Source organism: Aspergillus saccharolyticus (assembly GCF_003184585.1).
Source record: "Aspergillus saccharolyticus JOP 1030-1 unplaced genomic scaffold BP01scaffold_15, whole genome shotgun sequence".
Taxonomy (NCBI): Eukaryota; Fungi; Ascomycota; class Eurotiomycetes; order Eurotiales; family Aspergillaceae; genus Aspergillus; species Aspergillus saccharolyticus.
In genome coordinates this window covers 157,710-183,536 of record NW_020290625.1, presented here as the reverse complement: position 1 = coordinate 183,536, position 25,827 = coordinate 157,710, and the positions used below count along the sequence as shown (strand labels likewise).

At 52.1% G+C, this 25,827-nt stretch overlaps 10 protein-coding genes across 10 annotated transcripts; 7 read left to right on the top strand and 3 right to left on the bottom strand.

The window, feature by feature from the left end:
• Positions 1–11: 11 nt before the first annotated feature.
• Positions 12–1,723, top strand: BP01DRAFT_415894 (3-ketoacyl-coA thiolase peroxisomal A precursor). The gene is made up of 3 exons (XM_025579175.1): positions 12–147; positions 211–661; positions 729–1,723. The coding sequence occupies exons 1-3, from the start codon at positions 138–140 to the stop codon at positions 1,525–1,527; spliced, it is 1,260 nt and encodes a 419-aa protein (XP_025431247.1). The 5' UTR covers positions 12–137; the 3' UTR covers positions 1,528–1,723.
• Positions 1,724–1,863: 140 nt separating this feature from the next.
• BP01DRAFT_373924 (DlpA domain protein) lies at positions 1,864–2,943 on the bottom strand (the record flags this gene model as incomplete). The annotated part of the gene is made up of 4 exons (XM_025576807.1): positions 1,864–2,040; positions 2,199–2,638; positions 2,718–2,793; positions 2,887–2,943. The coding sequence occupies 4 exons, from the start codon at positions 2,941–2,943 to the stop codon at positions 1,864–1,866; spliced, it is 750 nt and encodes a 249-aa protein (XP_025431246.1).
• Positions 2,944–3,393: 450 nt separating this feature from the next.
• On the top strand, positions 3,394–4,720 carry BP01DRAFT_415892 (arylamine N-acetyltransferase family protein). Its single transcript, XM_025579174.1, has 3 exons — positions 3,394–3,893; positions 3,959–4,004; positions 4,105–4,720. Exons 1-3 carry the CDS (start codon positions 3,490–3,492, stop codon positions 4,609–4,611), a joined length of 957 nt encoding a protein of 318 aa, XP_025431245.1. The 5' UTR covers positions 3,394–3,489; the 3' UTR covers positions 4,612–4,720.
• On the bottom strand, positions 4,597–5,455 carry BP01DRAFT_356735 (NADH dehydrogenase [ubiquinone] 1 alpha subcomplex subunit 1). Its single transcript, XM_025575026.1, has 5 exons — positions 5,321–5,455; positions 5,159–5,251; positions 5,098–5,101; positions 4,871–4,965; positions 4,597–4,805 (listed from the first exon to the last, which is right to left on the bottom strand). Exons 1-5 carry the CDS (start codon positions 5,366–5,368, stop codon positions 4,785–4,787), a joined length of 261 nt encoding a protein of 86 aa, XP_025431244.1. The 5' UTR covers positions 5,369–5,455; the 3' UTR covers positions 4,597–4,784.
• Positions 5,456–5,623: 168 nt separating this feature from the next.
• On the top strand, positions 5,624–9,792 carry BP01DRAFT_47368 (putative histone acetyltransferase). Its single transcript, XM_025579886.1, has 5 exons — positions 5,624–5,702; positions 5,841–6,583; positions 6,682–6,761; positions 6,838–6,885; positions 6,946–9,792. The coding sequence occupies exons 2-5, from the start codon at positions 6,075–6,077 to the stop codon at positions 9,549–9,551; spliced, it is 3,243 nt and encodes a 1,080-aa protein (XP_025431243.1). The 5' UTR covers positions 5,624–5,702; positions 5,841–6,074; the 3' UTR covers positions 9,552–9,792.
• Positions 9,793–10,140: 348 nt separating this feature from the next.
• Positions 10,141–11,397, top strand: BP01DRAFT_365736 (uncharacterized protein; the record flags this gene model as incomplete). Its single annotated transcript, XM_025576374.1, has 6 exons — positions 10,141–10,161; positions 10,337–10,440; positions 10,488–10,561; positions 10,942–10,968; positions 11,021–11,139; positions 11,281–11,397. 6 exons carry the CDS (start codon positions 10,141–10,143, stop codon positions 11,395–11,397), a joined length of 462 nt encoding a protein of 153 aa, XP_025431242.1.
• A 1,710-nt stretch (positions 11,398–13,107) lies between these two features.
• Positions 13,108–13,694, top strand: BP01DRAFT_47233 (uncharacterized protein). Its single transcript, XM_025579885.1, has one exon. The coding sequence runs from the start codon at positions 13,330–13,332 to the stop codon at positions 13,633–13,635; it is 306 nt and encodes a 101-aa protein (XP_025431241.1). The 5' UTR covers positions 13,108–13,329; the 3' UTR covers positions 13,636–13,694.
• A 4,917-nt stretch (positions 13,695–18,611) lies between these two features.
• Positions 18,612–20,654, top strand: vosA (the record flags this gene model as incomplete). The annotated part of the gene is made up of 10 exons (XM_025576806.1): positions 18,612–18,661; positions 18,763–18,830; positions 18,903–18,972; positions 19,037–19,182; positions 19,242–19,326; positions 19,458–19,504; positions 19,566–19,674; positions 19,744–20,074; positions 20,185–20,307; positions 20,376–20,654. The coding sequence occupies 10 exons, from the start codon at positions 18,612–18,614 to the stop codon at positions 20,652–20,654; spliced, it is 1,308 nt and encodes a 435-aa protein (XP_025431240.1).
• A 594-nt stretch (positions 20,655–21,248) lies between these two features.
• BP01DRAFT_423441 (uncharacterized protein) lies at positions 21,249–24,393 on the top strand (the record flags this gene model as incomplete). Its single annotated transcript, XM_025579624.1, has 2 exons — positions 21,249–21,377; positions 21,496–24,393. The coding sequence occupies 2 exons, from the start codon at positions 21,249–21,251 to the stop codon at positions 24,391–24,393; spliced, it is 3,027 nt and encodes a 1,008-aa protein (XP_025431239.1).
• A 24-nt stretch (positions 24,394–24,417) lies between these two features.
• On the bottom strand, positions 24,418–25,811 carry BP01DRAFT_356728 (ribosylnicotinamide kinase). The gene is made up of 2 exons (XM_025575025.1): positions 25,518–25,811; positions 24,418–25,388 (listed from the first exon to the last, which is right to left on the bottom strand). Exons 1-2 carry the CDS (start codon positions 25,718–25,720, stop codon positions 24,434–24,436), a joined length of 1,158 nt encoding a protein of 385 aa, XP_025431238.1. The 5' UTR covers positions 25,721–25,811; the 3' UTR covers positions 24,418–24,433.
• Positions 25,812–25,827: the final 16 nt, after the last annotated feature.

Below are 25,827 nucleotides of genomic sequence, written 5' to 3'. Positions count from 1 at the left end.
TTATAAGAGCCAAAAAAAAAAAAAGGAGTTGGCTGCATCTTCTTCCTGATAACTCTTTGCGTGTGATACCCTCTCCCTTTTCGCGCTGCTGGGATATCTTCATCTACCTCCTGTTCACATCTCCAGTTGACGTCATCATGTCTTCTCGTGCGTTATCAGCCCTCTAGAGAAATCCGTAACACACTTTCAAAGCTGACAGTGGATTTCTAGCCCAGCAACGTCTCAGCCAAGTCGCTTCTCACTTCGGATACGGTGGCAAGAAAGGAGCAGATGCCATTACCGAAAAGCACCCCGATGATATCGTGGTGACATGTGCTCTGCGGACGGCCCTCACCAAGGGTGGAAAGGGCGGCTTTAAGGATACCGCTGCTGCCGACCTGCTGGCAGGTGTGTTCAAGGCGGTGATCGACCGTAGCAACATCAACCCCAGCCTGGTCGAGGATATCGCCGTGGGATCGGTCCTCCCTCCTGGGGGCGGTGCCACCGAGTTCCGCGCGGCTGCGCTCGTCGCTGGATTCCCCGAGACGACTGCCGTCAAGAGCTTGAACCGCCAGTGCTCCAGTGGACTCCAGGCTATTGTTGACATTGCCAACGCTCTGCGCTCCGGCATGATTGAGGTTGGTATCGGTGCTGGCGTCGAGAGCATGTCCTCTCAATACGGGTAAGTCGTCCTCTTCCCCCCATTATCGAGCTCTCCCGGGCACCCACTGAGGCTGGCTCTAAACTAGACCCGGTGCCGTGACCGAATTTTCCGAGCTGCTTGAGAGCCACCCCGAGTCCGCCAACTGCAAGGTCCCCATGGGCGTCCTGTCGGAGCAGATGGCCAAGGACCGGAAGATCTCGCGTGCGGCCCAGGATGCCTTTGCCGCGTCCTCTTACCAGAAGGCAGTCAAGGCGCAGAAGGCCGGTCTTTTCGACGAGGAGATTGTTCCCTTGCAGGTCAAGTGGACGGACCCCAAGACCAACGAGGAGAAGACCATCACCGTCAAGGCGGACGACGGCATCCGCGACGGCATCACTGCGGAGTCGCTGGGCAAGATTCGGCCCGCCTTTGCCAAGGACGGCTCCATCCACGCCGGCAACGCCTCCCAGATCTCCGACGGCGCCGCCGCCGTGCTGCTGATGAAGCGGTCGACCGCCGAACGCCTCGGCCAGAAGATCATCGGCAAGTACGTGAGCGGCAGCGTCGTGGGCGTCAAGCCCTTGCTGATGGGCATCGGGCCCTGGAAGGCGATCCCCGTAGCGCTAGAAAAGGCGGGCATCACCAAGGACGATGTCGACATCTACGAGATCAACGAGGCCTTTGCCTCGCAATGTGTCTGGTGCGTCAACGAGCTGGGTCTGCCGCAGGAAAAGATCAACCCCAAGGGGGGAGCGATCGCCTTCGGTCACCCGCTCGGCTGCACAGGCTCGCGACAGGTCAGCACGCTTCTGACGGAGCTGAAGCGAACCAACAAGAAGATCGGTGTTACTAGCATGTGCGTCGGTACGGGTATGGGTATGGCTGCTGTGTGGGTGGCGGAGTGAGGGAGCAAATTGGAGGAAAATTCGAATGAGCTGGCTTCATAGGGGACTTTCCTTGAGTATCTTACTTTTTTGTCTTAGTATACGGAGTATAAAGAGCAGGTTTCTTTTTCTTGGTAGGCTGACTTGCTGGACACTCGAGCTCTGCATTAAGTTTGATGAATATATAGCTGTGATCCGCTTCAAAGGGTAATTCGTCTCCGGGTGACATTTTACTCAGTAGATTAATGTTCAAACTATCGTAAAGTAAAAGGACAACGCTGCAGCCTAGCCCAGCAATGGTACTACTCCAAGGAAGCCCCAATCAGCGATCCCTTGACTGGATTTCTCTTTTCCAGTTCAAATCTTCGTCCGAAATTGCTTAAAGGCCTCCGATACCAACATCCCCCGCCCCACCGCCTCCTTCACCCGATCATCCATGGCCACCAACTTCGGCATCAACTCGAGAACGGCATCCAGCAGATCCCGCGGAATAGCCACGACGCCTTCGACCGGATCACAGAAGATGATATCTCCCTGTAGAACTCGACAACGTCATCACGGTATACACATTAGCCCAGCCCCAGATCCGGTGTTACAAATGTTCCCCCTGTGGTAGCTTCCACAACCCATATCCAGCTTTTTTTTTTTTTTGAAGATTGTTTGGAGGCAGGTAGGATATAGGACAAACATACCGGATAGACGACCACCCCGCCAACATCCACAGGGACGTTGCGCGCCACAGCCACCGCCTCAGCACCACTCCCCACCGTCGACCGTCCGCGCGCCCACACGGGTAACCCGCACTCCCCGAACTCGGCGAGATCGCGCACGCGTCCATTCACAACCGCCGCCTGCACCCCGAGGCGCTTCATGCGCAGCGCCATGATGCCGCCGACGACGGCGCAGTGCTGGTCGCGAGGTTGGTCGACGACGACGATGGTGTCGGGGTCGACGCAGTCGACCCAGTGGGAGCCCGGGGGGAAGGTGGTGGTTTCGTCGTTCTTTGGTGGTGTTTCCGGTGCGTGTTTGGCGGTGAATTTGATGGTGCAGGCTGGGGCGATTATCTTGGTGGTGGTGGTGGTGGTTTCAGACTGGGGGTGGTGATCATGGTGGTGATTTTGAAGGTAGGGGGCTAGTTGTTCTCTTGGGTTTAGTTTTGTGTGGCTGATGGTAGTATGTGTGTGTGTGTGTGTGGGTTGAGTAGTACTTACTGAGGTCGGCGAGATGGCCGGCACGCGCTGGAGTGCCTGGGACGGGTTTTTGAAGTTTCAGAAGCGCATCGGAGACCTAAGTATGGAGTGGTTTAGATGATGCGGGGGAGAGTGGGTGAGGAGTGTAGGTGGTGAAGTTGTGTGTCTTTCGGGGCGGGAGTGTACGTACGTCGCAAGCGGAGTAGTTATAGAGGAGACGGAGCTTTTCTTCGAGGGTGGTTGACATGGTGGCGTGTGTTTAGCTGGTGCTTGTGTCGGAGGATTGGAAGTCGGAGTAAGGGTCGATACTTTTAATACAATGAACTGCGGAGTAAAATGGGTCGATGCGGGGTGCATCCGGGGGAAGGGAAGAGTCGCGGGATTTTTACTACAAGTGAGTGAGAACTTGAGCAATGCTGTTTAGAGGGGATGCTAAAGCGCGTGCTGAGGATCATGAGGAATATATTCCGAGGGCAAAGAGCACTATTTATCGATCTCTTCTCAGGATTAACCGAGGATTGGAGTGTAATCTCACATCATTAGTGCCATTGAGGAGTGGGAACAAGGATGTGCTGTAGTAGAAGTTGATCGGTGAGCTTTTTCTCGTTGATGAAGCCAGACTCGACAACATAAGTTCGCATCATGGTTGTTCTTGGACAAAGTCGGCAATTGATGAGCCAGTGATAACTAAGTTAGTATAGAAGCTGGAGACAGCCGAGTTCCACCCAAAGTTCCGCGGTCTGGCAGGTTCAAGTTACATCAACTCCGGTCAACTCAAACGCAGCGACCAACCATGGCTAGTGCATCATTGGCAACATATACTCCTGACCAGCTGGAACTCTACCTCCAGCGCATCGATTACCCTCGCGTCAGCAATCGTTTAGATCATGTCCGCGCTACCATCCAGAAAAGCCCCCTGGCCACTCTGGCCGAGCTGCAACGTGCTCACATAACCTCGATCCCATGGGGTAACTCGGCACTGCACTATTCAGCCCACCATACCATCTCCATTGGTCCGGCGTGCGTTTTCGAGAAACTTGTGTCCCGTCGGCTCGATGGATACTGCATGGACAACAACGTACTCCTCTACCACGTTCTTCGATCGTTGGGGTACACCGTCTACCCAACCGGAGGGCGAGTGAACACGGCAGCCTCCGCTGCACCCACTGAGAGCCGCGACTGGTTCTATGTAGGCTTGTAAGTTCTTGTGTGCATGGTTTACGATCCCGCCGAAAGACTCATTGCGCCCTGTTACACCGCAGGGGACACATGGTCTTGATTGTGACCGTTGATGGCCAGAAATATGCGGTATGGTTGCCCTAGACCCTGAGAACCAATCACCCGACGACCCTACAAGATTCCACCACGCCTAGTAAAATACAACCTGCTCACTCTAGTACGGGGACAGGTGGACGTCGGGTTCGGCAACAATGGACCGACCAGCCCATTGCTACTGAAGCATGATTCTCCTTCAGGGTGCATAGACCCGTCGGAGATGCGGCTCATCTACGACACTTTGCCCGAGTTCGTGGATCAGACACAAAAGCTTTGGATCTACCAGGTCCGGTATTCGCGGGACAGCCCTTGGATGCCCATGTACTCGTTCGCCGAGGTGGAATTCCTCCCGCAGGACTTCGAGGTCATGAACTTTGCCACCAGCCAACGGCGAACGAGCTGGTTCACACAGACCCTAGTTTGCACGCGGATGATGTTCAATGAAACCGAGACCGCGATCGATGCGGTCTGCGTCCTGGCCGGGAATACGGTGAAGATTAGGGCACATGGGCGGTCGGATGTGGTCGAGACCCTGAAGAATGACGACGACCGCGTCAAGGCATTGGCCAAGTGGTTTGGCATGCACCTCCAACAGCATGAGATTGAGGGGATTCGTGGGTTGGTATCTCAGATCAAATAGCATTTTTAAATAGTCTGGAAACTTCTACCGTGGCAGTGGGGGAAGCCCCATGGGCCCGGTAACAATTGTACAGAAAAAATGAGGTTATTTCTCTCTAACCCAAGGCGTGGATATTTCTCTCAAAGCTAATGCAGACAAACAACAAATCAAAGATTGACATGGCGGGGTTTCCCTTAGAAAATCCGTTTCTCGAGCTGCAGCGGGGGTCAGTCACCTGCATAAGAAGCGCACAACGTCGCCGAAGTGATTGGTATTGTACCTTCCAGGGGTTGTTGAGTTCAAACCCTTTGGGGGCTGTAGGGTTGGCCGATTGTCCTCGGAAGGTTCCTGTGATTCTGCGGTCTCTGTCCATCACTGCAAGGGAAAGGCAATTGTAAGCTTTGTGTTTCTTCTCGCAGTCGGACATTGCGCGGGGTAATTTCTTCCATATTCGAGAAGCGTGTGGCATGGAGCCCGCAATTGGGTCGTTAAGGATGGATCACATACTTTGCTGCACGTATGTTAGTCGATTGGCCTTTCAATTGCTGCAAGAAGAGGTAAGACTTACTCTGTCCCACTGATCAAGGCCCCAACGCGGCTGCTTGTAGTCGTTGACCCAGTACTTGACAGCCCAGATACCACCAGCACCAGCAGTCATGAACTGTCACGTCATGGTTCAGTTCAACCGAGCGCGAGGACGAATGACAAGAAGGGCAATGGCAGAACTTACACCAACAATGATTCCGAAAGGAAGCAAAGCCTCGAAAGGGACACCCATGATGTGTAGTGTTTTGTAGGGACAGCGACAGGCGCAACGGGTAGACGCGGGGGAACTGGAAGGTCTGGAGAGGTTTATCGATTCCGGATCGACTGCGAAGTTGAAGCCCGGAGAGTCTGGTGGATTGACCCAAAGCGGCTTAGACCCGAGCGGTGACCCGGCTTCTAGATGAGTCAGCAGGCGGCACTCAACCTCACAGGGACAGGAGAAGCAGAAGGGGCGAAGTGCGTAGAGTCCGGGAAAGTCGCCTGTAGACGGCCTGACCAGCTGCTGAGATTCTTTTCTACGATCCTCACTTTTGATCGAGGCTACATTGGCTGTGCTCGTGGGAGAGGTCGGTTCCCCGTATTTGATGCTTGACGCGTTCCAGCCGCCATTGTTTCATCCCGCTCCTCTCCCCATCTTTACCTCCACTGACTGTTGTTTGGATTGCGCCGGCGCTCAAGATACTAACTTTGGCTTTCCAGCGCAGTTTCCCTACTTGCCGAACCCGACGTCGCACTAGTTGGCGCTCCGAGCAATCTCTTCTATGATTTCCCATGCCCATTTCCTGCGGCGCCAGATGATCGTCGACTCCTGCGGGGAGCCTGTATAGTTCTAACTGCTGGGCTGCCTTTTGCCTACTACGATCCCTTTTCATTCTCGAATTTCATCTTCGGGGAACTTGTGCCAGCTGTTGGTTTTGGCGACCGTCGTTACACACACCATGCCGGCAACAGTGCCGCCGGTCAATGATGACCCGGACAAAAACACCCTCCCGGATTTCGTGGATAGTGAACAGGATGCGGAAGGAGAAGAGGAGACAGACCTGTTTCAGATGGATCAGCAGCTTCAGGATGCGGTGCACCGCGCCCTCTCAGGTGAACCCATCGACATCGCGGCGGCAGCTGACCCTGGAACTGATCAGGATGCTGAAGGAGAAACCGACATCGAGATGGACGTGAATGGCGCTCCCTTGGATGCCGAGCCGGTTGGCGCAGTGAAACTACCCAAAAATGCTTCTTTTGGGGACGAAGAAGATGTGGTTATGAGTTCAGCAGACGCGGAGGCGGACGCAGACGAAGATCCGGCTTCGGAGCATAATAGCGACAGCGAACACGAACAAGATGGTTCGAGCTCGTCATCCAGCAGTCAGGAATCGGACGATGAGTGGGAAGGCGAGAGCAATGACCATGAGGATGCGGAGGCGGAGAACACGGTTCGCGGCAACTGCATGTGAGTCTAGAACCTCACCCTGGATTGCGCGTGCCCCCTGACGATCGGGCGGTTACCTGAAAGAAAACACCCATCACTGACAAGGAGATCCCGTATAGATTCTGCGGACAAGACGAAGACAACGACCCCGGTGAAGAGTATGAAGAATATTTGACCTGCGGAGTCTGTGGCGATCACTGTATGTTGGTTCTGCGGCCCCATATATTCTCCAGTCCCGGATGTTGGCGATCATTACTGACTCGGCAATCCGACAGCTCATCGACAATGCGCCCGGGAACAGAGTGCATTGGACGACGCGGAAGGTATCACATTCGCTTTTTCTCCCCCAACATTCCTGATTCTGTACTAATTCATGCCAGAAGCCAATTCATGGCGATGTCCGACTTGCGTCCGAGAGAAGCTGAGACCCACCCCCAACGAGAGAGCGCCGATTCAACGGAAGAATCGAGCCAAGAACATGCGCAAGGAGCTGCTACCCGCCCATACTGGCGAAGAAGGCTCCGATTTTCACTCGATCTTCAACACAGTCACGGTCAATGATGAACTTTTAAACAGCTCTCGGTCGCTGCGTAAAAGAAAAGCTCTTTCGACGTCGGTGGAGGCAGATGAGCATGCGCCTGTCCTACGTAAACGCCAACGGCAGGCCTCATTGCGCTCCGATCGGGCCATCTCCCGGGAAATAAAAGATGTGGTTGATGGCATGTCGCCTGTTCGAACGCGGTCTCGTCGCACGCGCAAGAGTGAGCCGGAGAATTGTCGTGTAGTGTTGAAGCAGTTTGGACGTCTCGTGTTAGCCTTCCGCCTGGATGAGGCCAGACTAACCAAAGTCTTCAATACTCGGAGCAGGTCTCAAACGCGAAACCACCGGACTCCTAAACCACCCCCGGTGGCTCCTGAGCCCCAAACCCATTTTGCCCCCATCACACCTGTCTCCTACTATACCCCCTTTTACTCTTTCAATGACCGTGAGATGGATGAGTCCAAGTCTAAACCTTACGGAGGCATTCTCACTGATGTCGACGCGGATACCTCGAAGACGTTGCCCACGAATCTCGATCGCGAAAAATTTGAAGTAGCCCGTCACAGAGCAGAGGAGGAATGGCGACGGAGAATCATGCAGACCGAAACCAGCGGCGAAACCGTACAACATGCGTCACAAAAGGTCTCCGGCCCTCCTTCGAGAATCAAATACATCAACTTCGGTGGTTATGAGATCGAGACCTGGTATGCTGCTCCCTATCCGGAAGAGTATAGCCGCAACCGAGTTCTCTATATTTGTGAATTTTGCCTGAAGTACATGAACTCGGATTATGTCGCCTGGCGTCATAAGCTAAAATGCCCGGCGAAGCATCCGCCGGGCGACGAAATCTACCGTGAAGGGTCAATATCTATTTTCGAGGTGGACGGGCGGAAGAACCCGGTGTATTGCCAGAATCTCTGCCTTCTTGCAAAGCTTTTTTTGGGGTCTAAGACTCTTTACTACGATGTCGAACCTTTCCTCTTTTACGTCATGACTGAGTACGATGATCTGGGATGTCATTTCGTTGGGTACTTCAGCAAAGAAAAACGTCCTAGCTCCGCCAACAACGTCTCGTGCATCTTGACGCTCCCTATCCATCAACGGAAAGGTTATGGAAATCTACTCATTGACTTTTCCTACCTGCTTACGCGCATTGAGGGTAAGACAGGGTCTCCGGAGAAGCCCCTGTCTGATATGGGATTGGTTTCCTACAGAAACTACTGGCGCCTCATTCTATCCTATCAACTACGAAACCAAAAGAGCCCTCTCAGTATCGCCGACATCTCAGAACGCACAGGCATGACAGCCGATGATATCGTGTCGGGCCTGGAAGCATTGCGTGCTCTTGTGAGAGATCCTGTGACGAAAACTTATGCTTTGCGCCTTGACTACAAATACTTTGAGGAGTGCATTGAAAGTTGGGAGAGCAAGGGCTACGTTCAGCTCAATCCGGACGCCCTCGTCTGGACACCTTACATCATGGGTCGAAGCAATCAATCACAATTCGATCGAGCTCCACTACATGCAGTGGCCCCCCGCGAAGGGTTAGACGACGAAGAGAGCGAGGATGTGAAAGAGTCCGGGGACGAGGAAGAGCAACCACTCTCAGCTGATATCGACATGTCGAAAGAAGATAGCACGGCTCCACCCGTCATTAATGGGACCGTTGACCTAGAGTCAAAGCAAATTCCGCAAGAGCCGGCGGGACCTCCTTCGACAGATGCACTGATGAGCAGCGGTGGCCTCGGTCAAATAGCGGCCACTTCTGCAGAGTCCAGTACCTCGGCTGGATCTAAACCCGCTGATGGCATACCTGCCTGGAGATTCGAGGTCTGGCCACCTGTTCAAGCCCCCTCCTACAAAAGGCGTGGCGGGCGACCGTGGGGCAGCCGGACAAACCTCAAGATGGTTTCAACCCCTACGACCGTCCGAACAAGCGGTCGCAACACCCCTCGTAGATCATCAGTGCTAGCATCCATGACTCCCAGTGCGAATCAGATGAGTGTCCGCCGTGGCCGAAGTGCCAAACTTATGGAATCCCCTGCCGTCGATTCTGGTAGCGGAGAGCCACCTGGCGCCGAGAATGATCAAGGCAAGGACATCGAAAACCTGAGAGCCGGTCACCCGGAAGAGCTGTCCCCGACTGCCATGCCGTTGGAGACCGAGGACCAAGTGGATCGGACTGCTGAGGCGGATGCAACGCCTCAGTTAAATGGTAGCCGGGACTCGGAACGTGGAGCGGAGGGCCAAAGCGGCGAGACTCAATTACTAGAAGCGCCTGCAACAGTCAAGAAGACAAAGGTCAACAAGTCTGTGAATCGGAAACCATTGGTTGAACAGCTTGAAGTGGTCATTCCTGCCGACGACCAAATCCACGCAAATGGTATACCGGAGCAAAGCCTAGTCAACGGAACTGATGCCGATGGCGATGTTGTGATGGACACCTGATCTCTCCCATTTTGGCGACGAAAAATTTAGACGGAATGGATGCAGTCATGGATCCGAATTCGATCTGTTTCCCTCTAAATGGGGGCGACTCGGGGCGTTATGCATTACTCTTGAGCGGATGGTTTGTTTACACGCGATTTCTAAGGGGAGGGAACATGTTTCATGACCAGGATTGTTGGCTTCCTGCTTTTGTTGTACCTTGCAAGCACGGAGTGGGCTGGAAAACCCGGAGTTTTTTTGGATCTTTACTTGTTAATGCACAGAAGCGACGTTTTGTCTCTCTTCATTATCATTCGAGAAATTTCTTAGCTATTCTAGCGGCTGAATCTTTCCTTTTAAGCCTGGGCATTTGTGTGTTTTCCATTGATTGGTCGTCTGTCATCTGGGCGATTGACCCCTGATCTCTGATTCTCCTTCTTTTTCTCCTCTTTTCCCTCGCAGAGACATTCCTAAATCTTTGGTCGGTGGCTTTTGTTCCAGGCTAGGATTTGCTTGTCACTTTGTGATTCTTGACTCGCTTCGATTCACTACTATCATGTATTGTAGCTCCCATGAGATCCCTTAGACAATGTGATGCTTGCCAACAGCAATGAGTATCTACTTGGCTGATGTGTGCAGTGCTTGTGTCTGTGCTGCCCTACCCATTACCAACTACTAGTACCCCATTATGAATGCATGTACACATCCGCTGCTGGTAGCTCGTTCCCTGTCATGCTAAGGGTTTGATTACAGACTACAGACTACTTACTAACTAGTAGAAACCGACTCAAAGTTCCGACCTCTAGGTACGTATCTCCATTCCCCTGGTAGATCAAGAACGATGCGACGCAAAGGTACCTACAGAACGCGCGACCCGACCGGGAAAGGAAGGTGAGGGGGAGGTCCGTCAGTAAGTTAAAGCTCGCTGTAACTGAGTTACACTCGACAGTTCCCCAGTGATGCGCTCCGTACTTGTGGTTTCGTCGGTTCTGAGAAGGGGTGTGCGCGGGAGAAGAGGAGGAATTGCGGCTGTAAGTTAATTAATTACCTTTGGTGCCGTGACTCAGGCGATGAAAGTGATCAACTAAGTTATCAGAAAGCATCAGCACTAGATTAGAGTTCGACCGGCGCATAGAACAAGAGGGACGGGAAGGTGTGCGAAATCCAGATCTTGAGCATTTAATTACATGCATTATTATTACTCTCTTTCGGTCAGGATCTTCTTTTTCTTTTTGTGTATATGGTAGATCTCATTTCCTTCTTCTATTGAGTAAGACTAACTTCCGTTGACGGATTGTAGGTCATTGCTGTGCTAGGGGAGAACTTCTGGACAAGGATGGGCATGCATAACTTAAGGTCTATACTGGCTTTTCATGGAGGGTGGCGGATGGCCTGGCTCTGTATTCCGTAGTTCAAGTATCTGCGCGATCAATGGATGGTGAGTTAGTTGACTAATGGAGTAACAGTACGATCTACGGGATGTTATCCAGCAACAGGGACTTATTCCGACCAGCCTTCCTTCACCCACGTTTCGACCTGTGTGCCATCCTCTACGGCACTGGCCTTTGATCAAGTGCCGGTATGGTGTCGAGGCATGGCTGAGTGTGAAGTAAGTGGTTGTACGCATCTCGTCGTCTGGTGACATCTAATCAGGGCTAGTAAACCCTTTCTATACACTATGATTAGGGCTATCCATGCGAGGCGCGAGTGGGACCACGGAAGACTCGACTACGAAGTACTCCCTAAATAGGGTGCAGAGTGGTCGGCTCGGACAGCCGAGGTGCAAACCCTTAATGCGAAACGAAAGAACATGCACTTCATGCGCCCGAACAAAGCCGGGGTGAACGAATCTCCCGTTCAGCGCTGAGGTGGCGATGGAGCGTACTTTTGTCAAGTGTCTGTGAGGCCGACGATGACGAAGAGCTATCATAGTGATTATTAGTGCCCACGGGATCTCTGGGCGGCGTCGATAGTGTCTGCTTCCTCCATAATTCGCTAAAAGAGCGACTGCGCGATCATGTCGTCGCAAAAGGGGCCCATAATTTGGGGAAACTGCATTGTCCGGATCAAGTAGGAGGCTTAAAGGAACAGACCTCCCCTCAAAGCCCCACGACGACTGCAGGACCGAGCTGAGGGGTCGTTAGCATGTGTGGCGGACCTGGAGACAATAGTGATTGTCTGGTTTAGTGGGATGTGGCGGTGAAGATCAAGTCCGCAGTCGGACATCCCTTTCCTGTGGGAGATGATGAGAACTCCTTGAGAAAACCTTCTCAGAAGGGGACCAGGAGCTAGTGGTAGATGAATGAGGCCGAAGATGAATAATGGGAAGGTGGTTCAGGAACCACGAAACGAGACTAAAAATAAAAGCAAGAATGGAGAACGCAACAAGCGAAGTCTGAATTTCGTACTTTGCGCACACCCCCACGTCGGGATGATGGATCATTCGATCGCTGAGAGGCGTCTTAGCTAGCGTGATATCTCGGATGCCCGAGATGATCTGTAAGACGAGCCAGATCAGCCCCCCCCCGGTCCGTTTCCTCTCAGGGACTCTGGTCTACCTCCATATAGACTAGTCTGACTGGTCGTTTATCTGATAGGTCTGGATCGTCGTCATTGGTGAGCTCTTCAGATAGCGATTCTCTTCAATGACAAGATTCCATTGTGCAAGGGTGTGATTGTCGTGATTGGGGTGCAATCAAGCGGTTTCGGTTGATCTTCATCAACAGCCCCCCTGAAAAACGCCTCAGCGGGACCAACCCTGAGGTTCATTCCTCCAGGGAAGGGTTACAGAAAAACACGAAACCGGAGGCATTGAACATCCATGGTTCGGAAGCAGGAGAGATAAGGGCGGTGATCGCAGGGCCAGAATAAGCATAACGGTAGCGTAGATTAAGCGCCTCTGCAAAGTCTGGTTCACACTGGGGGATGGTCGGGCGGTCCGCCTGTCAAGTTAACAAAACCCGGGAACGGCTTCCGCGTCCCCGTGCGAGAGTTTTCTTGGACTTCTTGGACATCTTAGAGATGTTCTGGCCCCTCAAGAAGGCAACTGAACACTTCATCGTGCATTTAATTTTCCCATCCCTTCTTCTCTTTCTCCCCGCTCCCCTCCGCCCCACTGCAAATGTACAAGGACAAAAGAGGAAAAGGGGTGGTGGGTATTCCTGGTCCTCAGTGATGGGAGTCTCGGGAAAAAAGAAAGAGGGAGAGAAAGAGAGAGAGAGCTGTGTGAGACCCAAATAAGCACGTCCAACTTCGAAACTTGTCTTGTTCAAGAGAAATCAGGAAATGGAGCCACACCCTTCTTTGTTAGACGCTGTGCCTTTACCCTTACTCATGACTTGATCTTCTTCCTCCATCAAAGTTTAACCAGATCAATGTAAGGGTAGAGTGGGAGCCAATTGCAGCACTGGGAACTCGAATCCCCATAATAGCCCCATAAGATAATCCACAGCGGTGGTTTGTGGTCGTTCTCTTGTGTGTGTGCGTGTGGCTTTTTTTCTGCCGGTATTATGATTTGTTCGCCTGGCGTACGGCTGGCGTGGTCTGGTCTCAATTCAATAATTGACCAGAAATTGACCAGGAATATGAAAACAATAGCTAACAACAATAAGAGCAGGGGGATAGATCTCGATCGAGGTCGGCTTCCTCCCCCTCCATAGAGCCGAAGAATCTCGTCCACTATTGACACCGTCACAACGTGGCACCCTCGACCAAACAGAACTTGTTCGGGACAAGGACAATAAGTTAGTCACTGGGAGAACATCGCTCTCGGAGACTTGCTGACAGGTTTCTTTTCCGTATGGCGTCGATCACGAGCGCTCGTTCAAATCCCGACCAGTCGTCAGATAGAATGATCCTGGCCCATTTTATCTCGTTACACGGATTTTGTCTTGTTCTTCCTTCTGTTTTCCCCCTCGAATGGTTGACTCGTTCTCGCTTGCATGACGCTTTTCGAGTCCAGGCCGTATCAGTCATTGACGCCAACCCTTATTTGAGTCCGTCTTGTGTGGTTCTCCTGTCGCCTCTCGTTTGCACATCCACTTCCCTTTTTCCTTCCTTCCAGAATTTGCTTTTTTCTGTCGGGGTCTGCAAGCACTTTGATTGAACGCTCTGTTATCTCCGGGCTTCCGACCCAGATCGTATAGGCCTTGGGAACTGGCCTCTTGTCACCCTTGCATAAGCCGTGCCAATCTTCGGTCGCTGGCTTTTTTCGCTGATCCAATCTACGCGATCAGCCTTGCCATGAGTTTCCGAGCTTGTACGCACTTCTGCGTCAATCCTTCGGCACAATGACGACAGATATTTCTTCCCACTGCAGGATAAGATAGCTCCATCCTGTTCCTATGAGAATGAACGGCCATGTTGCCCTGGAAGCCACCTCTCAAAGCTTGCAGGACATCCTGTTGCGGACTTCTGGGAGCCAGTAGCTCCGCAGTTGATGCGGCTAGATGCAGCTGCCACAACCATCTGTTAAATTCCAGGATTCGTATGCGTCTCGGAACGCAGTGCATCTGAGATAAGTGACTAACGGGCAGCGGGGGAGAAGCAAAAGTCGTCATCAAAAAAAAAAAAAAAAAAAAAAAAAAAAAGAAAAAAAAAAAAAAAGAAAAAAGAAAGAGGGAAACGATAAATTGACATGGCCCAGACAGTCGGAAGGTGGGAGAGGCAACCAAAACAAAAAAGGAAACCGATACGCTGTATGAACTGAGGAAGAAGAAGCAGAAGCGTAATTGTCAGCCGAGCTCTTACAAGTGTGAAGCAAACAACCCTCAGGTTATGCACGGCGAGGCAGCGTAGTCCAACCAGAAGGTCGACAACACTATTTAAGTAAGGTTAGCTCTTCATTGCTGCTGCATTTCGTCTGTGTCAGAGGAAAGGTACCATCCTATGTACAGTGCTTGGAATGATCATGCTTACTTTGTCAACACTGCTTCAGCAACGACTCTTGACCGGTGCAGGTGGATCCCCGATCTTCGGTGGTTTGATCGTCTTTCCAGCCAGATGGGATATTCTTCTCGATGGGGGGAGGGGGCGAAGGAGCCTGTGGGGAGACGCACCCTCTGTGAGCTGCGTGTCAAATCCAGGCAATGTGATGCATCCACCGAGCTAGAATCATAGGATGCAGCGAGCTAAACAAGCTGACTTTCCAGCCTGATCTATTCCCCACGGCTGCACGTTGAAAAGAGGCCCACACCCACTGCTATTCTTTTTTTTTTTCATGTCTCCCTCTGGTATAACCGGTGCGATCACTGACTGGCAATTGTCGTCTGAGCCTCCTCCTCCTCTTCCTTATCTCCTGTCCGATCCTAGCCCAGGTGGTTGTTGTTCCTCCCCTTCGACTCGGATTCGCATTTCGAGGCAAACTACTGCCGTACTTAGGTAGAGGCAACGTCACAGGCGATTAATACACCCGTCTCCGAAAGAGGTAGATTGCGCGGTGGTACAAAAAGTACGAGGGGGTGGGAAGTTGCGAAGAATATCCCCGAGGGTGTCGGTTTCGATAGGGAATTGGCTGCAGGTTTGGGTAAAGGGGAAGACCGAAAGGCAGGGGGATCGCACCTCGTGACACTGACTCGGGTTGTCGTCGCCCACCAGATCCCAAACGATTAGCCAGTCGCGACCTAATCAAGGACCGTACGCACCCAGAGCGTGCGCGCGCGTGTCGCAGCAACGAAGTCAGCAAAACGAAGTCAATCAATCCTGAAAGGTCATTTTTTGCAGCAGCACACTTAAGGGTTTGTTCGCGCCAGGATAGCTCCGAGTGGGCCTGCAGGGCCCTGGACCCCTCGCTCTGCCCCGTCCTCTCGCCCTTGGATCATTCTTTGTCAAGAACACGGATCCCGGTGGATGACATAAGAAGAAGCTCTTAACTCTAGGTTTGTGTCCTTGTGACGGGGATGGATGATTGTTGATACGGGTTCCTTTGTGTGATGTACTCGGACCACGCTGATTCTTTGTCCGCTTAGGAAAGGCCGTGAGGGAATAGTCATTGAGCCTGACAACCTTCCCAGTACCCAGCGCTACTTCCGTGGAGGGGTGAGTGTGGGCGTACTTGCGTGCGTGGTGTGTGTCTCTTTCTCTCTGCGAGCGCGTGTATCTTTTGCTATCTACAGAGGACCTCCTTTCTCCGCTATCAATTACAGCGATAACGATCCAATCAATACATACAGTTACGGGAAAGGGCCGCGGACTGGAATGCTTAGACGCGCGCACCGACCAGCATTGAACAGTCTGTTGGCGCCAATTCCAGGAATTGGAGACCCTGCGTGTGGCGCCTCGCCGCCTAGATACGGGTCCTCATCACTTGCATAATCGGCTCCATCTCCGCGTGCACGAGGCCAAACCGTTGCGTCTGTGGGCTGGGGTTCGTGCTCGGGGAAGTGAATGGTGGTTTGCCGCAGACGCGGTGGATTTCATGCTTAGCTCGATCAAACCGTCGTCAGTCGATCTGGCCTAGACGAGGTTGACTTTTGGCGTCTGCTGGATCTGACTTTTGAGGCTGCGCCCCTCCTGCAGCACAGTTGCGTCGGAATCTGCCAATGTGCGCATCATCTCTATGTCGCTGCGGTTCCTGTCGGATCGTCAAGACTGATACGCACCTTAGCCCGCTTTCTTAACCGTGGTCGTCTACCTGCGACTGGAGACGACACCATTATTCACGACCGAGGAGTGGCCGGCTGTTGCTCGATTCGTCTGGAACTGCTCCACTGGGCCATTTGTCTGGTTCAACTGGCACTGGCCGTTTCCTCTTTTTATTTTCTTCCTCTTTTTTCTCTTTGGTCGTTCCAGTAAATCTCTACCCTAGGCTCACCATTTTTTTACGCACCTCATTTTCTGACACATTTATCGACCTTTTATTTTATCATTTGATTTTTTTTCCCTCCACTTAGGAGAGAAAACATTTTCGTTGTGCGTCAGAAGACAAGGCAGAGGCGACTTGGGTTGACCCATCATTCAGCTACAGTCTGATCGCTGGGCGGTGTTTACGATTCCGCCACACTTACTCCTCCGTCTTGTCTAGGTAGCTGTTCTCGCTTCCTATTGCTTCATTCCGGTCTATTTTTGACTTTGATCAAAATTTTCTTTTAAAAAAAAAAAGACGTGCGGGGGGGCCCCAGTCCTTAGTGTTGGGTTCGTCTTTGACCGAGCGTGGGTTTGTCTGTGTGTCAGGTGTTGGTCTGCGTGTGTGTCTGTGTGTGTCTCTGTGTGTGTGTGTGTCTGTTTGTGTGGATATTAGATCGGGTTGATCGGATTTTCTATTATTCACACCCAAATATTTCCCTTGATAATATTTGAATTGGGAAATCATCTAAACTGGGTGTGTGGATTGGATGAACCAGGTATTGTTCGGTCGCGAAAGCTCTGATTCGATTTCGGACAAAAATTCGTGAGAGCGACAGACAAATTGATTGCAGTTGAGACGAGATAATCGATATTTCGTCATTGGTGAAGGAATTGTTCTGTTAGTCCGGGCATTACAATTTCGGATTAGAAAGCAGGAAAAGGGAAAGGCAAAAGAGAGGGAAAACAAAAAAAAAGGAAATCAAAAGGGAAGAGAAAAGAAGAAGAAAACCTCAAGAAAAAGTCCGGAAGTCGAAGGTCCAGAAGAATATAACATCGACATCATCAGCCGGAACAAGAACCAGCCAGAAGAAGGAGAAGAAGGAAGAAAGACGATCATCCATTCGAACGGACAAGACCAACAACAAGCAGTGCAAACAATTCATCCATTTCCAACAACAACGATCATTTACGCAGGGAGGGAAAGATTGAGAGAGAGAAAGCTGAGAGAGATCTCCAGGGCTCACTCAACTTTAGCTGCTGGTGCTGGTCCTGGTGCTACTGCTGCTACCACTACTACTAATTTACTACAGTACGAAGTTACGGGATACTCTACTAGTACTGAACGACTACTACTACTACTAACTAAGTTAAACTGACTAAACTTCCAGCTCAAGGTACAGTACATACAACTAGCGGTTCAGCTGCAGCTCTGGTGCATTCTTCTGCTGCTTCTTTTTCTTCCTGGGCAGTTAAGGTTTGTCTGGAACCGTGCTCTCTTTCCTCTCGGCTGGCTGTTGCCGCTTGCAATCTGACGACACCATCCATCCATCTTTTCCTTTTCCCTTCTGCGGCAGCCGTTTTCGTAACCAACCACCAAGTCAAAGTCATCCACTCTTCCATCTTTTTCCAATCTTTTTCAAAGGAGGTGAACCATTCATTTACTCGAAATACAATTACCACAAACAACTACGATAACTGCTACGACATCACTACCACCACCACCACCACTACTGCTGCTGCTGCTGCTGCCGCTACTACTACTACCACCACCACCACCACCACCAAAACTGCTTTCAAACGGTCTCTACCTTCACTACTATTACCTTCACAATCAACACTCCCCTCAAATCTCCATCCATCTCTCCCCCCAAAGTTGCCCTCCATCAATCGAGCTCGAAGGTTTACTACGTTACCACTTAACTATTCCGAAGCTGTTTCTAATCCCGCAACTGGCAGCTGGAAACTACCACCAATTCCCACTTGGTCTCCACCCCGGTACTTGGGTCCCAGAAGTCCAAGAACAGCTCTTCTTCAGCTGCAACGGGCTTAAACTCACTGGTCGTACCCTTACTAACTACAATTCTTGCTATTCCTCCCCTCCCTTCCCCTCCTCTCCTCATCCTATTGAGCCATACACTGCTCTGTCCCATCCTTTAACCAACTCCGATTCCCCTCCCCTCCAAACCCATTCCCTTACCCACCCCCCACCTACCACTACTTTCACTTGCAACAAGTGACGAGGGTAGGTATCATTCTTTCTTTCTAATCCTCCCCTCCGAACCACGCCCTCTTCCGCAGCCAGGTTACCAGAGCGGACGCCCCTCCGGTTTGCCCGTTTTTTCTTCCTGTAAAACCACCGGTTCACCATTTCTCTCTTACATCCATCATATCCAACTGTTCCCCTGAGTATCCTGCTATTATCTGGACGTGGTTCAGCACTCGTTTCCTGACGGCTATCCGACTTGGATCCCTTGGCTCCCTTCTATTTGGTGCTATCTCCCCAGAGATCTCGCCTTGATGAGTGCGTCGACGTTTTCGGACGCTTCCCTGGCCCGCGATTCTCAGAGGTTTGTGCTGACGTCCCCTGCAGCTCTTGGTCTTTTCAAAGCTGGCTGCTCAACTCTCACTCTGTCATCCAGGGCTTCTCGCTGACGATGATCACCTCCAGCGCGGACTTTGACTTGATCGTTCGCCAGCAGCCCAACCGGGCGCGCGTGGCTGGTGGGAAGGAAAAAGGTAAGTCGCAGCCGGGAAACTTGGTCCCATGGACGAGCAGCCGTTGACTTGACAATGTTGTTGTCCGCACAGAACGCAAACCAGTTGATCCGCCTCCAATCGTGCAGATCCGAGTGAGAGAAGAGGGGACGTATCTCGCGCAGTATGTGGCCCGACCTCGAGCTTGGGTACTCGTCGCAGTCGCCTTTGCTAACGGGTGCGGATAGGCATTACCTTCAGAGTCCCTACTATTTCATGTGCTGCAGCCTTTACGATGCTTCAGAAGATAACCCGGCCCCCATGGCTCCATCCACCGCACTAACTGGTACACTGGTCTCCTCACTTCACCGGTTGAAGGATGTGGACAATAGCGGTAAGAGAGACTGGAAGTCTGGAGAAGACATGCGCTGCTTGCTGACGGGACTGTTCTAGATGGAGGTTTCTTTGTGTGGGGGGACTTGTCTGTGAAGGTTGAAGGCGAATATCGTCTCAAATTCACCCTCTTCGAAATGCGCAAGTAAGACTGCCCCGATGATGTTGGTTCCGAATATGAGAGGTCTCTGGAGTTTCCTCTGGGGGAGAGAATAGCGCGCGCGCGCGAGAGAGAGAGAGTAGGGGTCAAGAGCCGAGGCTGACTCAAGTCTTTAGGGACATTGTAACCTACCTCAAATCGATCATCACAGAACGCTTTACTGGTGAGTACGCATCATTGAAGGATCCAGAGCGCAGTCAGTTTCGGATCTTGACCGGATGCAGTTTTCCCTCCAAAGAGCTTCCCTGGAATGGGAGAATCGACCTTTCTGTCTCGATCCTTTGCAGACCAAGGAGTAAAACTAAGAATTCGAAAGGAACCGCGGACGCTCATGTAAGTAGACCACGGAAATCACAGCGACGGCCGGATTGGCGTTGGCGCCCTAACTGACTTGAGACACAGAAAACGGCCAGCACCGCGGCCGGAGGACTATCCTCAGCCGATGCCACGATCACCAGATCGCTCGTCAATTCAGATGTCGGGTAATGCGTTTAGCGGGTACCCGCAGGCAGCAAGCAGGGACTTCACGTCGTACTACGGAGCACCGCACCCTTCCAAGCGAGCACGAATGTCATCGATTGATATGGGCACTAGGGGTGTCTACGACGCGGACGGCCGACTTCGTCATATGGATCCGTACCCCCAAACTGCACTATACAATCAAGCCAGCGGCTATCCGGCTTCCATGATGCAGGGATATCCAACCGGGCATACGGGAGTAGCAGACTACACGGTATGCCAACTTGTTCCTTTCCCGCGGTCACGGATTTGATCTCAATGGGGCCACATGAGTGACCCTTAAAAGACCATCACTAATGCTCGCTCAAGCTGACTCCGGAGCAGATGAGCTACGGGATTCCAGCTTCGGCGCAGGTACCTCAGATGCAGGATCCAAGTGTCCACGGTCGAACAAGTCAACAGGCGACGATGCAGTCTCTTGGGATGGTAAATCAGCCTGGCACTCCGGTATGGACCTTGTCCCCATCATTCACCGACTCGCAACGAGAGACTAAGAACAAACCATTTCTGGGTAGACAGCGGATGCAACCGGAGCGATGATGTCTCAGGGTTATCCTCGAACCCAGCAATATCAGACCAGTTCGACGATCCTCCCTCCTCTGCAGCGCAATCGCAACTTTCCCCAGGGGACTAACGGTGCAACGGCTCGAGGTTATTTCGACCAGGCGTCTCAAGCAGCGACACCTATTCTACCCTCACAGCCCATGGGTACGAGTGAGGCGGATCGGTATGGTTCTGCGCCTGGCCAGGCCGCTTTCGATCACCCTGGATCAGCCAACGGCACCCCTCGATGAGCGGACTAATAACGTCCCGATGTATGTGTTCTGATACTGACGGTTTCTTGCTTTTACCTTACTTTTTGCTGTTCAATTGTTGTTATGGGTTTCTTTGGATAGACAGTTCGGTCGGTGTTACTTCATGGGAACTGGAATCGGCGGCTCTGGGGGGATACATGGCGCCTGGGGAAATAAAATGGGTCACCAGGGAGTTGATTGCTACGTCTCTTGCTTGTTCCTCTCTTGTTCCCGGTTTTGCGGCAAGAAAGGGGGTTACTGACTTCGCTGTATATATTATAGTATTATTATTTGACCTAAAGTGGACAGCTGGGCTTTTCGTCAGTTTTGGCTGCTTACTTTCTTCGCTTCTGAAATCACTGGCTGGCATTTTTGGTCACTGGAGCGTGTACTTTCCATATCTGGCAGGGTTGTCATCTAACACATTCACTCTCGCCCTCACAGTCTGCTCTCCGCTTCTTCCCTTCCCATCTCTTTCCCTCTGTCTCCCAGCATCCTTGATTGTCTCCCCTCCTTCATCTCCTGCTCGTGTGCCTCACACTCGACTTTGCCAGAGTTCTGCTGCTGTAAGCACCGGGTTCCAGTTACGATAGGATGGCATCGTGTCCAGGGAAGGCACAAGACTCTTCACCCCAAGCCTCGCTTGAGATTTCGAACTTGGAAATTCGAAACACATGGACGGGCAACTTTGAAGACCCAGTGGTAGCCAGGGTCTCCCTCGAGGTAAGCAGGTTTTTACTCCTCTGATTCTATGAGAGTACCAAGTGCTTGTAGAATCTACCACTAACATTAACCCTCGAATCGCTTGAGCATACAGCTCCAATGTCTACCCAACAGCCAGGCTCAGATTCTTAACACGAGGCATTCAGACATCTCCCTAGTCAACACGTCTGTGACCCGCGTTCATTCACATCATTTCGGTCAGAGCGATGGGTTGAAATATGAAGATCGCCCTCCCAGTCCCCTATTTGCTTTCTCATCCTCAGTGACTGAAGTGAGCGATATCGGAGAGGAGCCTACGCTCGATCCGGACAAGTCCCCCCAGAGTATGGAACACGAGGCCAGCGGAGCCCACTCTCCCAATAGTGCTGAGTCCTCCAGCAGGGGTCCATGTGTGGGAGATACAGATCGTTCGGATAGCACCAGTCCTCAATCTGCAAGGCCTAGGACCACACGTCTAAGAACCACCAGCCTTCAGACTGACTGTCACCGAGCTGTGACTCCCAGCACCACCTCAACTGAATCACTAGCCTTCCGGCTCAACATTGCTCGATCTCAGGGCTGGAACCTTTCTCAGAATCTGGGCAAAAGAAGCGCTGCAGATGCGTGTCTCCCGAGCTCCGCATCGGACACGGAAAGTGAAAAGGACGGCAAGAAAGCAGCAGGCCGTGATAACACATCGCACAGTGCTCCTTCTAGCGGCCTTGTCTACAGAAGTAAAACTCTGGCGAGAAGTCCCCAGCATGGCAGGATGCAAAGATCGAGAAGCAAGCTCTCGAGAAGCTATTGCTCTAATCGCTCTAGTCAAAGTTCCAAGTCTAAGTCTGCACCTACAATTGGAGATCCAGTCGAACAAGCGCGTTCAGACTCATCGCCTGAGCCTGGTCTGTGTTCTTCTAGCTACATAGAAGTCGCAGGAAATGATCTTTCCAACACCACATCCAGTTTCGTTGACATCGAACAAGACGCAGTCAGTGTCGTGTCACCTGCGACTGAGCAACCAACCTTCGTCAGTGACTCAATTTCAAGCGCCAAAGACCTTGGGGTCTTGGAAAAGTCTCTCTGGGAACATGAGTCTTGGAGACACAAGGAATGTCGAGCGGATGTTCACCGTATCTCTGATGGATCTGATCAAGAACATACGCATGATCCGGAGACTGTGGCCGTTCCCTTGGGAAAAAAGCAACAGCCATTCTTAGGTGGCACAGACGGAGCTGCAGACACTGAGAATATGTCCGATTGTGTGGACAATGATGAAACTCCCAAAGTGCCTTCCCTGCCAGGCTTGAGCTCCGAGCACGGTGGAATGATAGCGGAAAGTCAGAGCCCTGAGGGAAGCCCCAACCCATGCCCGGTCAAGTCTGAAGCATCCAAGCCACTCAACCTGGACGATCCAACTGAGAGCCCTGAGATACCATCCAGGTCATCCCTACAAGAGGTATTTGGTGAACCGAGACTGACTCTCGTCGATGGCATTCTGTTTCTTGAAAGCCCTCCCAATATCACGCCAGTACCATACAAGGTGGTTCTCACCATGACCATCACACTTGGAAAAGGCACACCAAGTGGCTGGAGCTATTTGATTATACCAGGACTGCCTAGGTTGAGGAAGGGGGAAGATGGAATCTTGCTCTTCCAGATGCCGGCAAACCATGGTTTGGAGTTTCGTATCACAAATCTGAGCAGGTATCATATGCTGGAAGATTGCTTTGCGGCCGAGTTTGTCTATCATGGAGACCTTGTGGTTCCTTTTCGGCGGTGCAACCAGAAGTTCTACGGAGTTCTCAAAGGCTTCACTGTGGAGCAAGAGATCATGACTGAGATCATTCCGTGTCCTGGTGTGACAAACAGCACCGCAGACCTCCTGACGGATATTTGTATTCGTTATCACGCATTTTGCTCCGTGAAGCTCCACAATCGTTGCTTCTGCGCTGAGAAATGTTGCATCTTACTAGCGATAGATGGTGGGCCAGAAGGCTCTTTTCGCATCGAAGCTGATACTTGGGAGACAGGGCTACTTGTGATTCAGCTTATGCCGGAGACCGACACGCCCTTGGGCACTTCAACTCTCAAACTCATTTGCAGCCCAAAGGACTATGCGATGTTTTGTATAAACTGGACAGTCAGACTCTCCCCAGCCAAGGCGATCAGTTGGCTCCCTAGAATCTACCCTGGATCATCTGGTTCAAATGACCGTGTTAATCATTATCTTCGTCACACTCACCTGGACAATGGAGTCATAATCTTTGCTAGGAATGCAGTCAATTGCGAGCCTGAAGCGTCTCCCACCAGGTCAGCGAGTGGGCAACCTGGGGATTCCGAGGCCAGCTTGCCAACAGAGGAGCAGTCACTGGAGCATATGCCAATGGAGTCTGCGACTCCGACTCTCTCGTCAGAGAGCCATAACAAGGACGTACTTAGCACCTGCGGAGAGGCCTCACCAAACACGATAGGCGAAGTGACAGATCTTGAAGCAGTTCCTAAAGAGTTTGGTAAAGCAGTGGATGAAGAGACAAATAGTCAGCGCGATACAAATGCGAACACTCATGGTGCTGGACAATCGGCAAGCCTCGCGACGAGGGGCCTTGCTTTGCTGTTCTGCGCGGGGTTCGCTGTGGGTATCATGTTCGCATTTGCCTCAGTCTGGCTTAGCACATCGTACATGAAGGCACTCAGTTATCCCATTCAAGACCTATCACGGCCGCCCGTCCCCGAGGAAGGATGTCTGAATTGCACTGGTGACATGAGCTATTTGACCGAGGATGAAGACCACTTTCAGCAAGGATTCGAGCCTGAAAACACCGAATTACTTGCATGGGAGTACAGTATTCCGAAGGAACTAAGTGAGCAGGAATCAATTAGTGTGCAAGTCGAATTGGAGGAAGTGGAACCTGAAGCAGAGGTCAGATGGAAGGAACAGCAACCAGTTCATTCACCCCAAGTCCGTTCATTCCGGGACCGGGTGGATTACTGGCTTGGATGGCGAGGGCCGATTAATCCAGTTGGAGACCAAGTTTGACGGTGGATGACATGAAGCAGATACCTCGTATATCTCTAGTCTACGTAGAATACTTACAACACACATGAGCTCTTTCTTTGTACTGAGGCGGTTCCGCCAGATGCCTCAGCACTTCCTCCACGGCCCATTCTAGTATCTCCGCCATGGGTCTGTCCCCTCGCCCTGGAGCCACCGTAACCCCAGCATCCCTTCTCAAGCGCGTCCCCTGACCCACCAGCCTGACCAGCTCCTGGGTATCCGTCTCCTTCAGCAAGCGATCATCATCATCATCATCGTCGTCGTCGTCATCGGTGCCCTGTGCTGGCAACAACAACCAGGCATGATCCTTGACATAATTCGGCCATACGATATCATCCACATACCCGGGAGGATCCTTCCAGAAATTCTGGGGGGGTCGATCATCCTCCGCCTCGAGATCAATCTCCTCTGGCTTGTGATTGGGGGTCTCTGCAGCCGTCGATAGCGACTCTGACGGAGGCCCGTGTACCACCGGCGGCGCCGGCGCCGCCCCAATAGTCACATACCCACTCCTCCTCTCCCGCCTCTCCTTGACCGTATCATAAGCCGCCGGCAAAAACAACCGTCCATCCAACCGATCATGCACCTCCCTTAGCGGATGGGATGATGCTGATGATGATGGGGATGGTGCTGGCGGCGCAAAGAGCAAGAACCCTTCCATAAACGCGATTGTCCTTCCTGCTTCAACCCCAGCTCGAGCCGAAGAATCCCGTTGGGCGATCACCCGCCTTACCCTCCCCTGCAGCTCCCCCACCAATTCCTCCTCCACCGAAACACTCGCTGCCGCCGCACTGGTCGAATCCGACGACGAGGCAGGCTGCGTATCGTTTTGATCTTCCTTCGACCGCAGCCGCGGGGGCAGACGACCCTCGCTGCGGATGTAGCTCAGGGAAGCGGCCAGAAAGGCCAGGTCGAGGGCGTCGGCGGTGTCCCAGTTTTGGAGGGTGGTACCGTTGGGGAGGGTAGTGAGGGGGATTCTTTTTAGTTGGTTGGTTAGATTGGGTGTGTGTGTGTGTGTGTGTGTGTGAAATTCCATATGTTTGTTTTTTTTTGGTTGGTAGATAGATAGATTGGCCCGAGGGGGGGGAATGTCAGGTATGACTTACTTATCGTCTGGGTGGTAAAAGTCATCTTCGTGGATGAGGAGGGATTTTAGCGGTGCTGCTGATGCTGCTGCTGCTGCTGCTGGTTCGGTTGCTGTGTCGCTGAGGTTGAAGATGCGGTGAAGGAGGCGCGCGAGGGTGGTTTTGCCGCTGCTGGAGGGGCCGGAGATGCCGATGATGAGGGTCGGGGGTTTGTCTGGTGGCATTGTGGGTTTTGGTGTCAATCTTGAGCAGTAACAGTTATTGGAGAGAGAGATGGGAGGAGGGAAGAATGAATGAAGCATGGTTAGTTAAAAGAGGGGTGGGTACAAAC

What these genes read in the sequence shown, in the direction of transcription:
- BP01DRAFT_415894 (XM_025579175.1), top strand. An exon ending in AGCATGTCCTCTCAATACGG is followed by an intron (nt 662 to 728) that starts GTAAGTCGTCCT and finishes GCTCTAAACTAG; the next exon opens with ACCCGGTGCCGTGACCGAAT.
- BP01DRAFT_415892 (XM_025579174.1), top strand. Translation starts at nt 3,490, where the DNA reads ATGGCTAGTGCATCATTGGCAACATATACTCCTGACCAGCTGGAACTC. An exon ending in GACTGGTTCTATGTAGGCTT is followed by an intron (nt 3,894 to 3,958) that starts GTAAGTTCTTGT and finishes GTTACACCGCAG; the next exon opens with GGGACACATGGTCTTGATTG. An exon ending in TTGATGGCCAGAAATATGCG is followed by an intron (nt 4,005 to 4,104) that starts GTATGGTTGCCC and finishes GTACGGGGACAG; the next exon opens with GTGGACGTCGGGTTCGGCAA.
- BP01DRAFT_356735 (XM_025575026.1), bottom strand. Translation starts at nt 5,368, where the DNA reads ATGGGTGTCCCTTTCGAGGCTTTGCTTCCTTTCGGAATCATTGTTGGT. An exon ending in CTTTCGGAATCATTGTTGGT is followed by an intron (nt 5,252 to 5,320) that starts GTAAGTTCTGCC and finishes ATGACGTGACAG; the next exon opens with TTCATGACTGCTGGTGCTGG. An exon ending in AACTCAACAACCCCTGGAAG is followed by an intron (nt 4,806 to 4,870) that starts GTACAATACCAA and finishes CCCCCGCTGCAG; the next exon opens with CTCGAGAAACGGATTTTCTA.
- BP01DRAFT_47368 (XM_025579886.1), top strand. Translation starts at nt 6,075, where the DNA reads ATGCCGGCAACAGTGCCGCCGGTCAATGATGACCCGGACAAAAACACC. An exon ending in ACGGTTCGCGGCAACTGCAT is followed by an intron (nt 6,584 to 6,681) that starts GTGAGTCTAGAA and finishes GATCCCGTATAG; the next exon opens with ATTCTGCGGACAAGACGAAG. An exon ending in TGCATTGGACGACGCGGAAG is followed by an intron (nt 6,886 to 6,945) that starts GTATCACATTCG and finishes TCATGCCAGAAG; the next exon opens with CCAATTCATGGCGATGTCCG.
- BP01DRAFT_47233 (XM_025579885.1), top strand. Translation starts at nt 13,330, where the DNA reads ATGGCGTCGATCACGAGCGCTCGTTCAAATCCCGACCAGTCGTCAGAT.
- BP01DRAFT_356728 (XM_025575025.1), bottom strand. Translation starts at nt 25,720, where the DNA reads ATGCCACCAGACAAACCCCCGACCCTCATCATCGGCATCTCCGGCCCC. An exon ending in TTTTACCACCCAGACGATAA is followed by an intron (nt 25,389 to 25,517) that starts GTAAGTCATACC and finishes CCAACTAAAAAG; the next exon opens with AATCCCCCTCACTACCCTCC.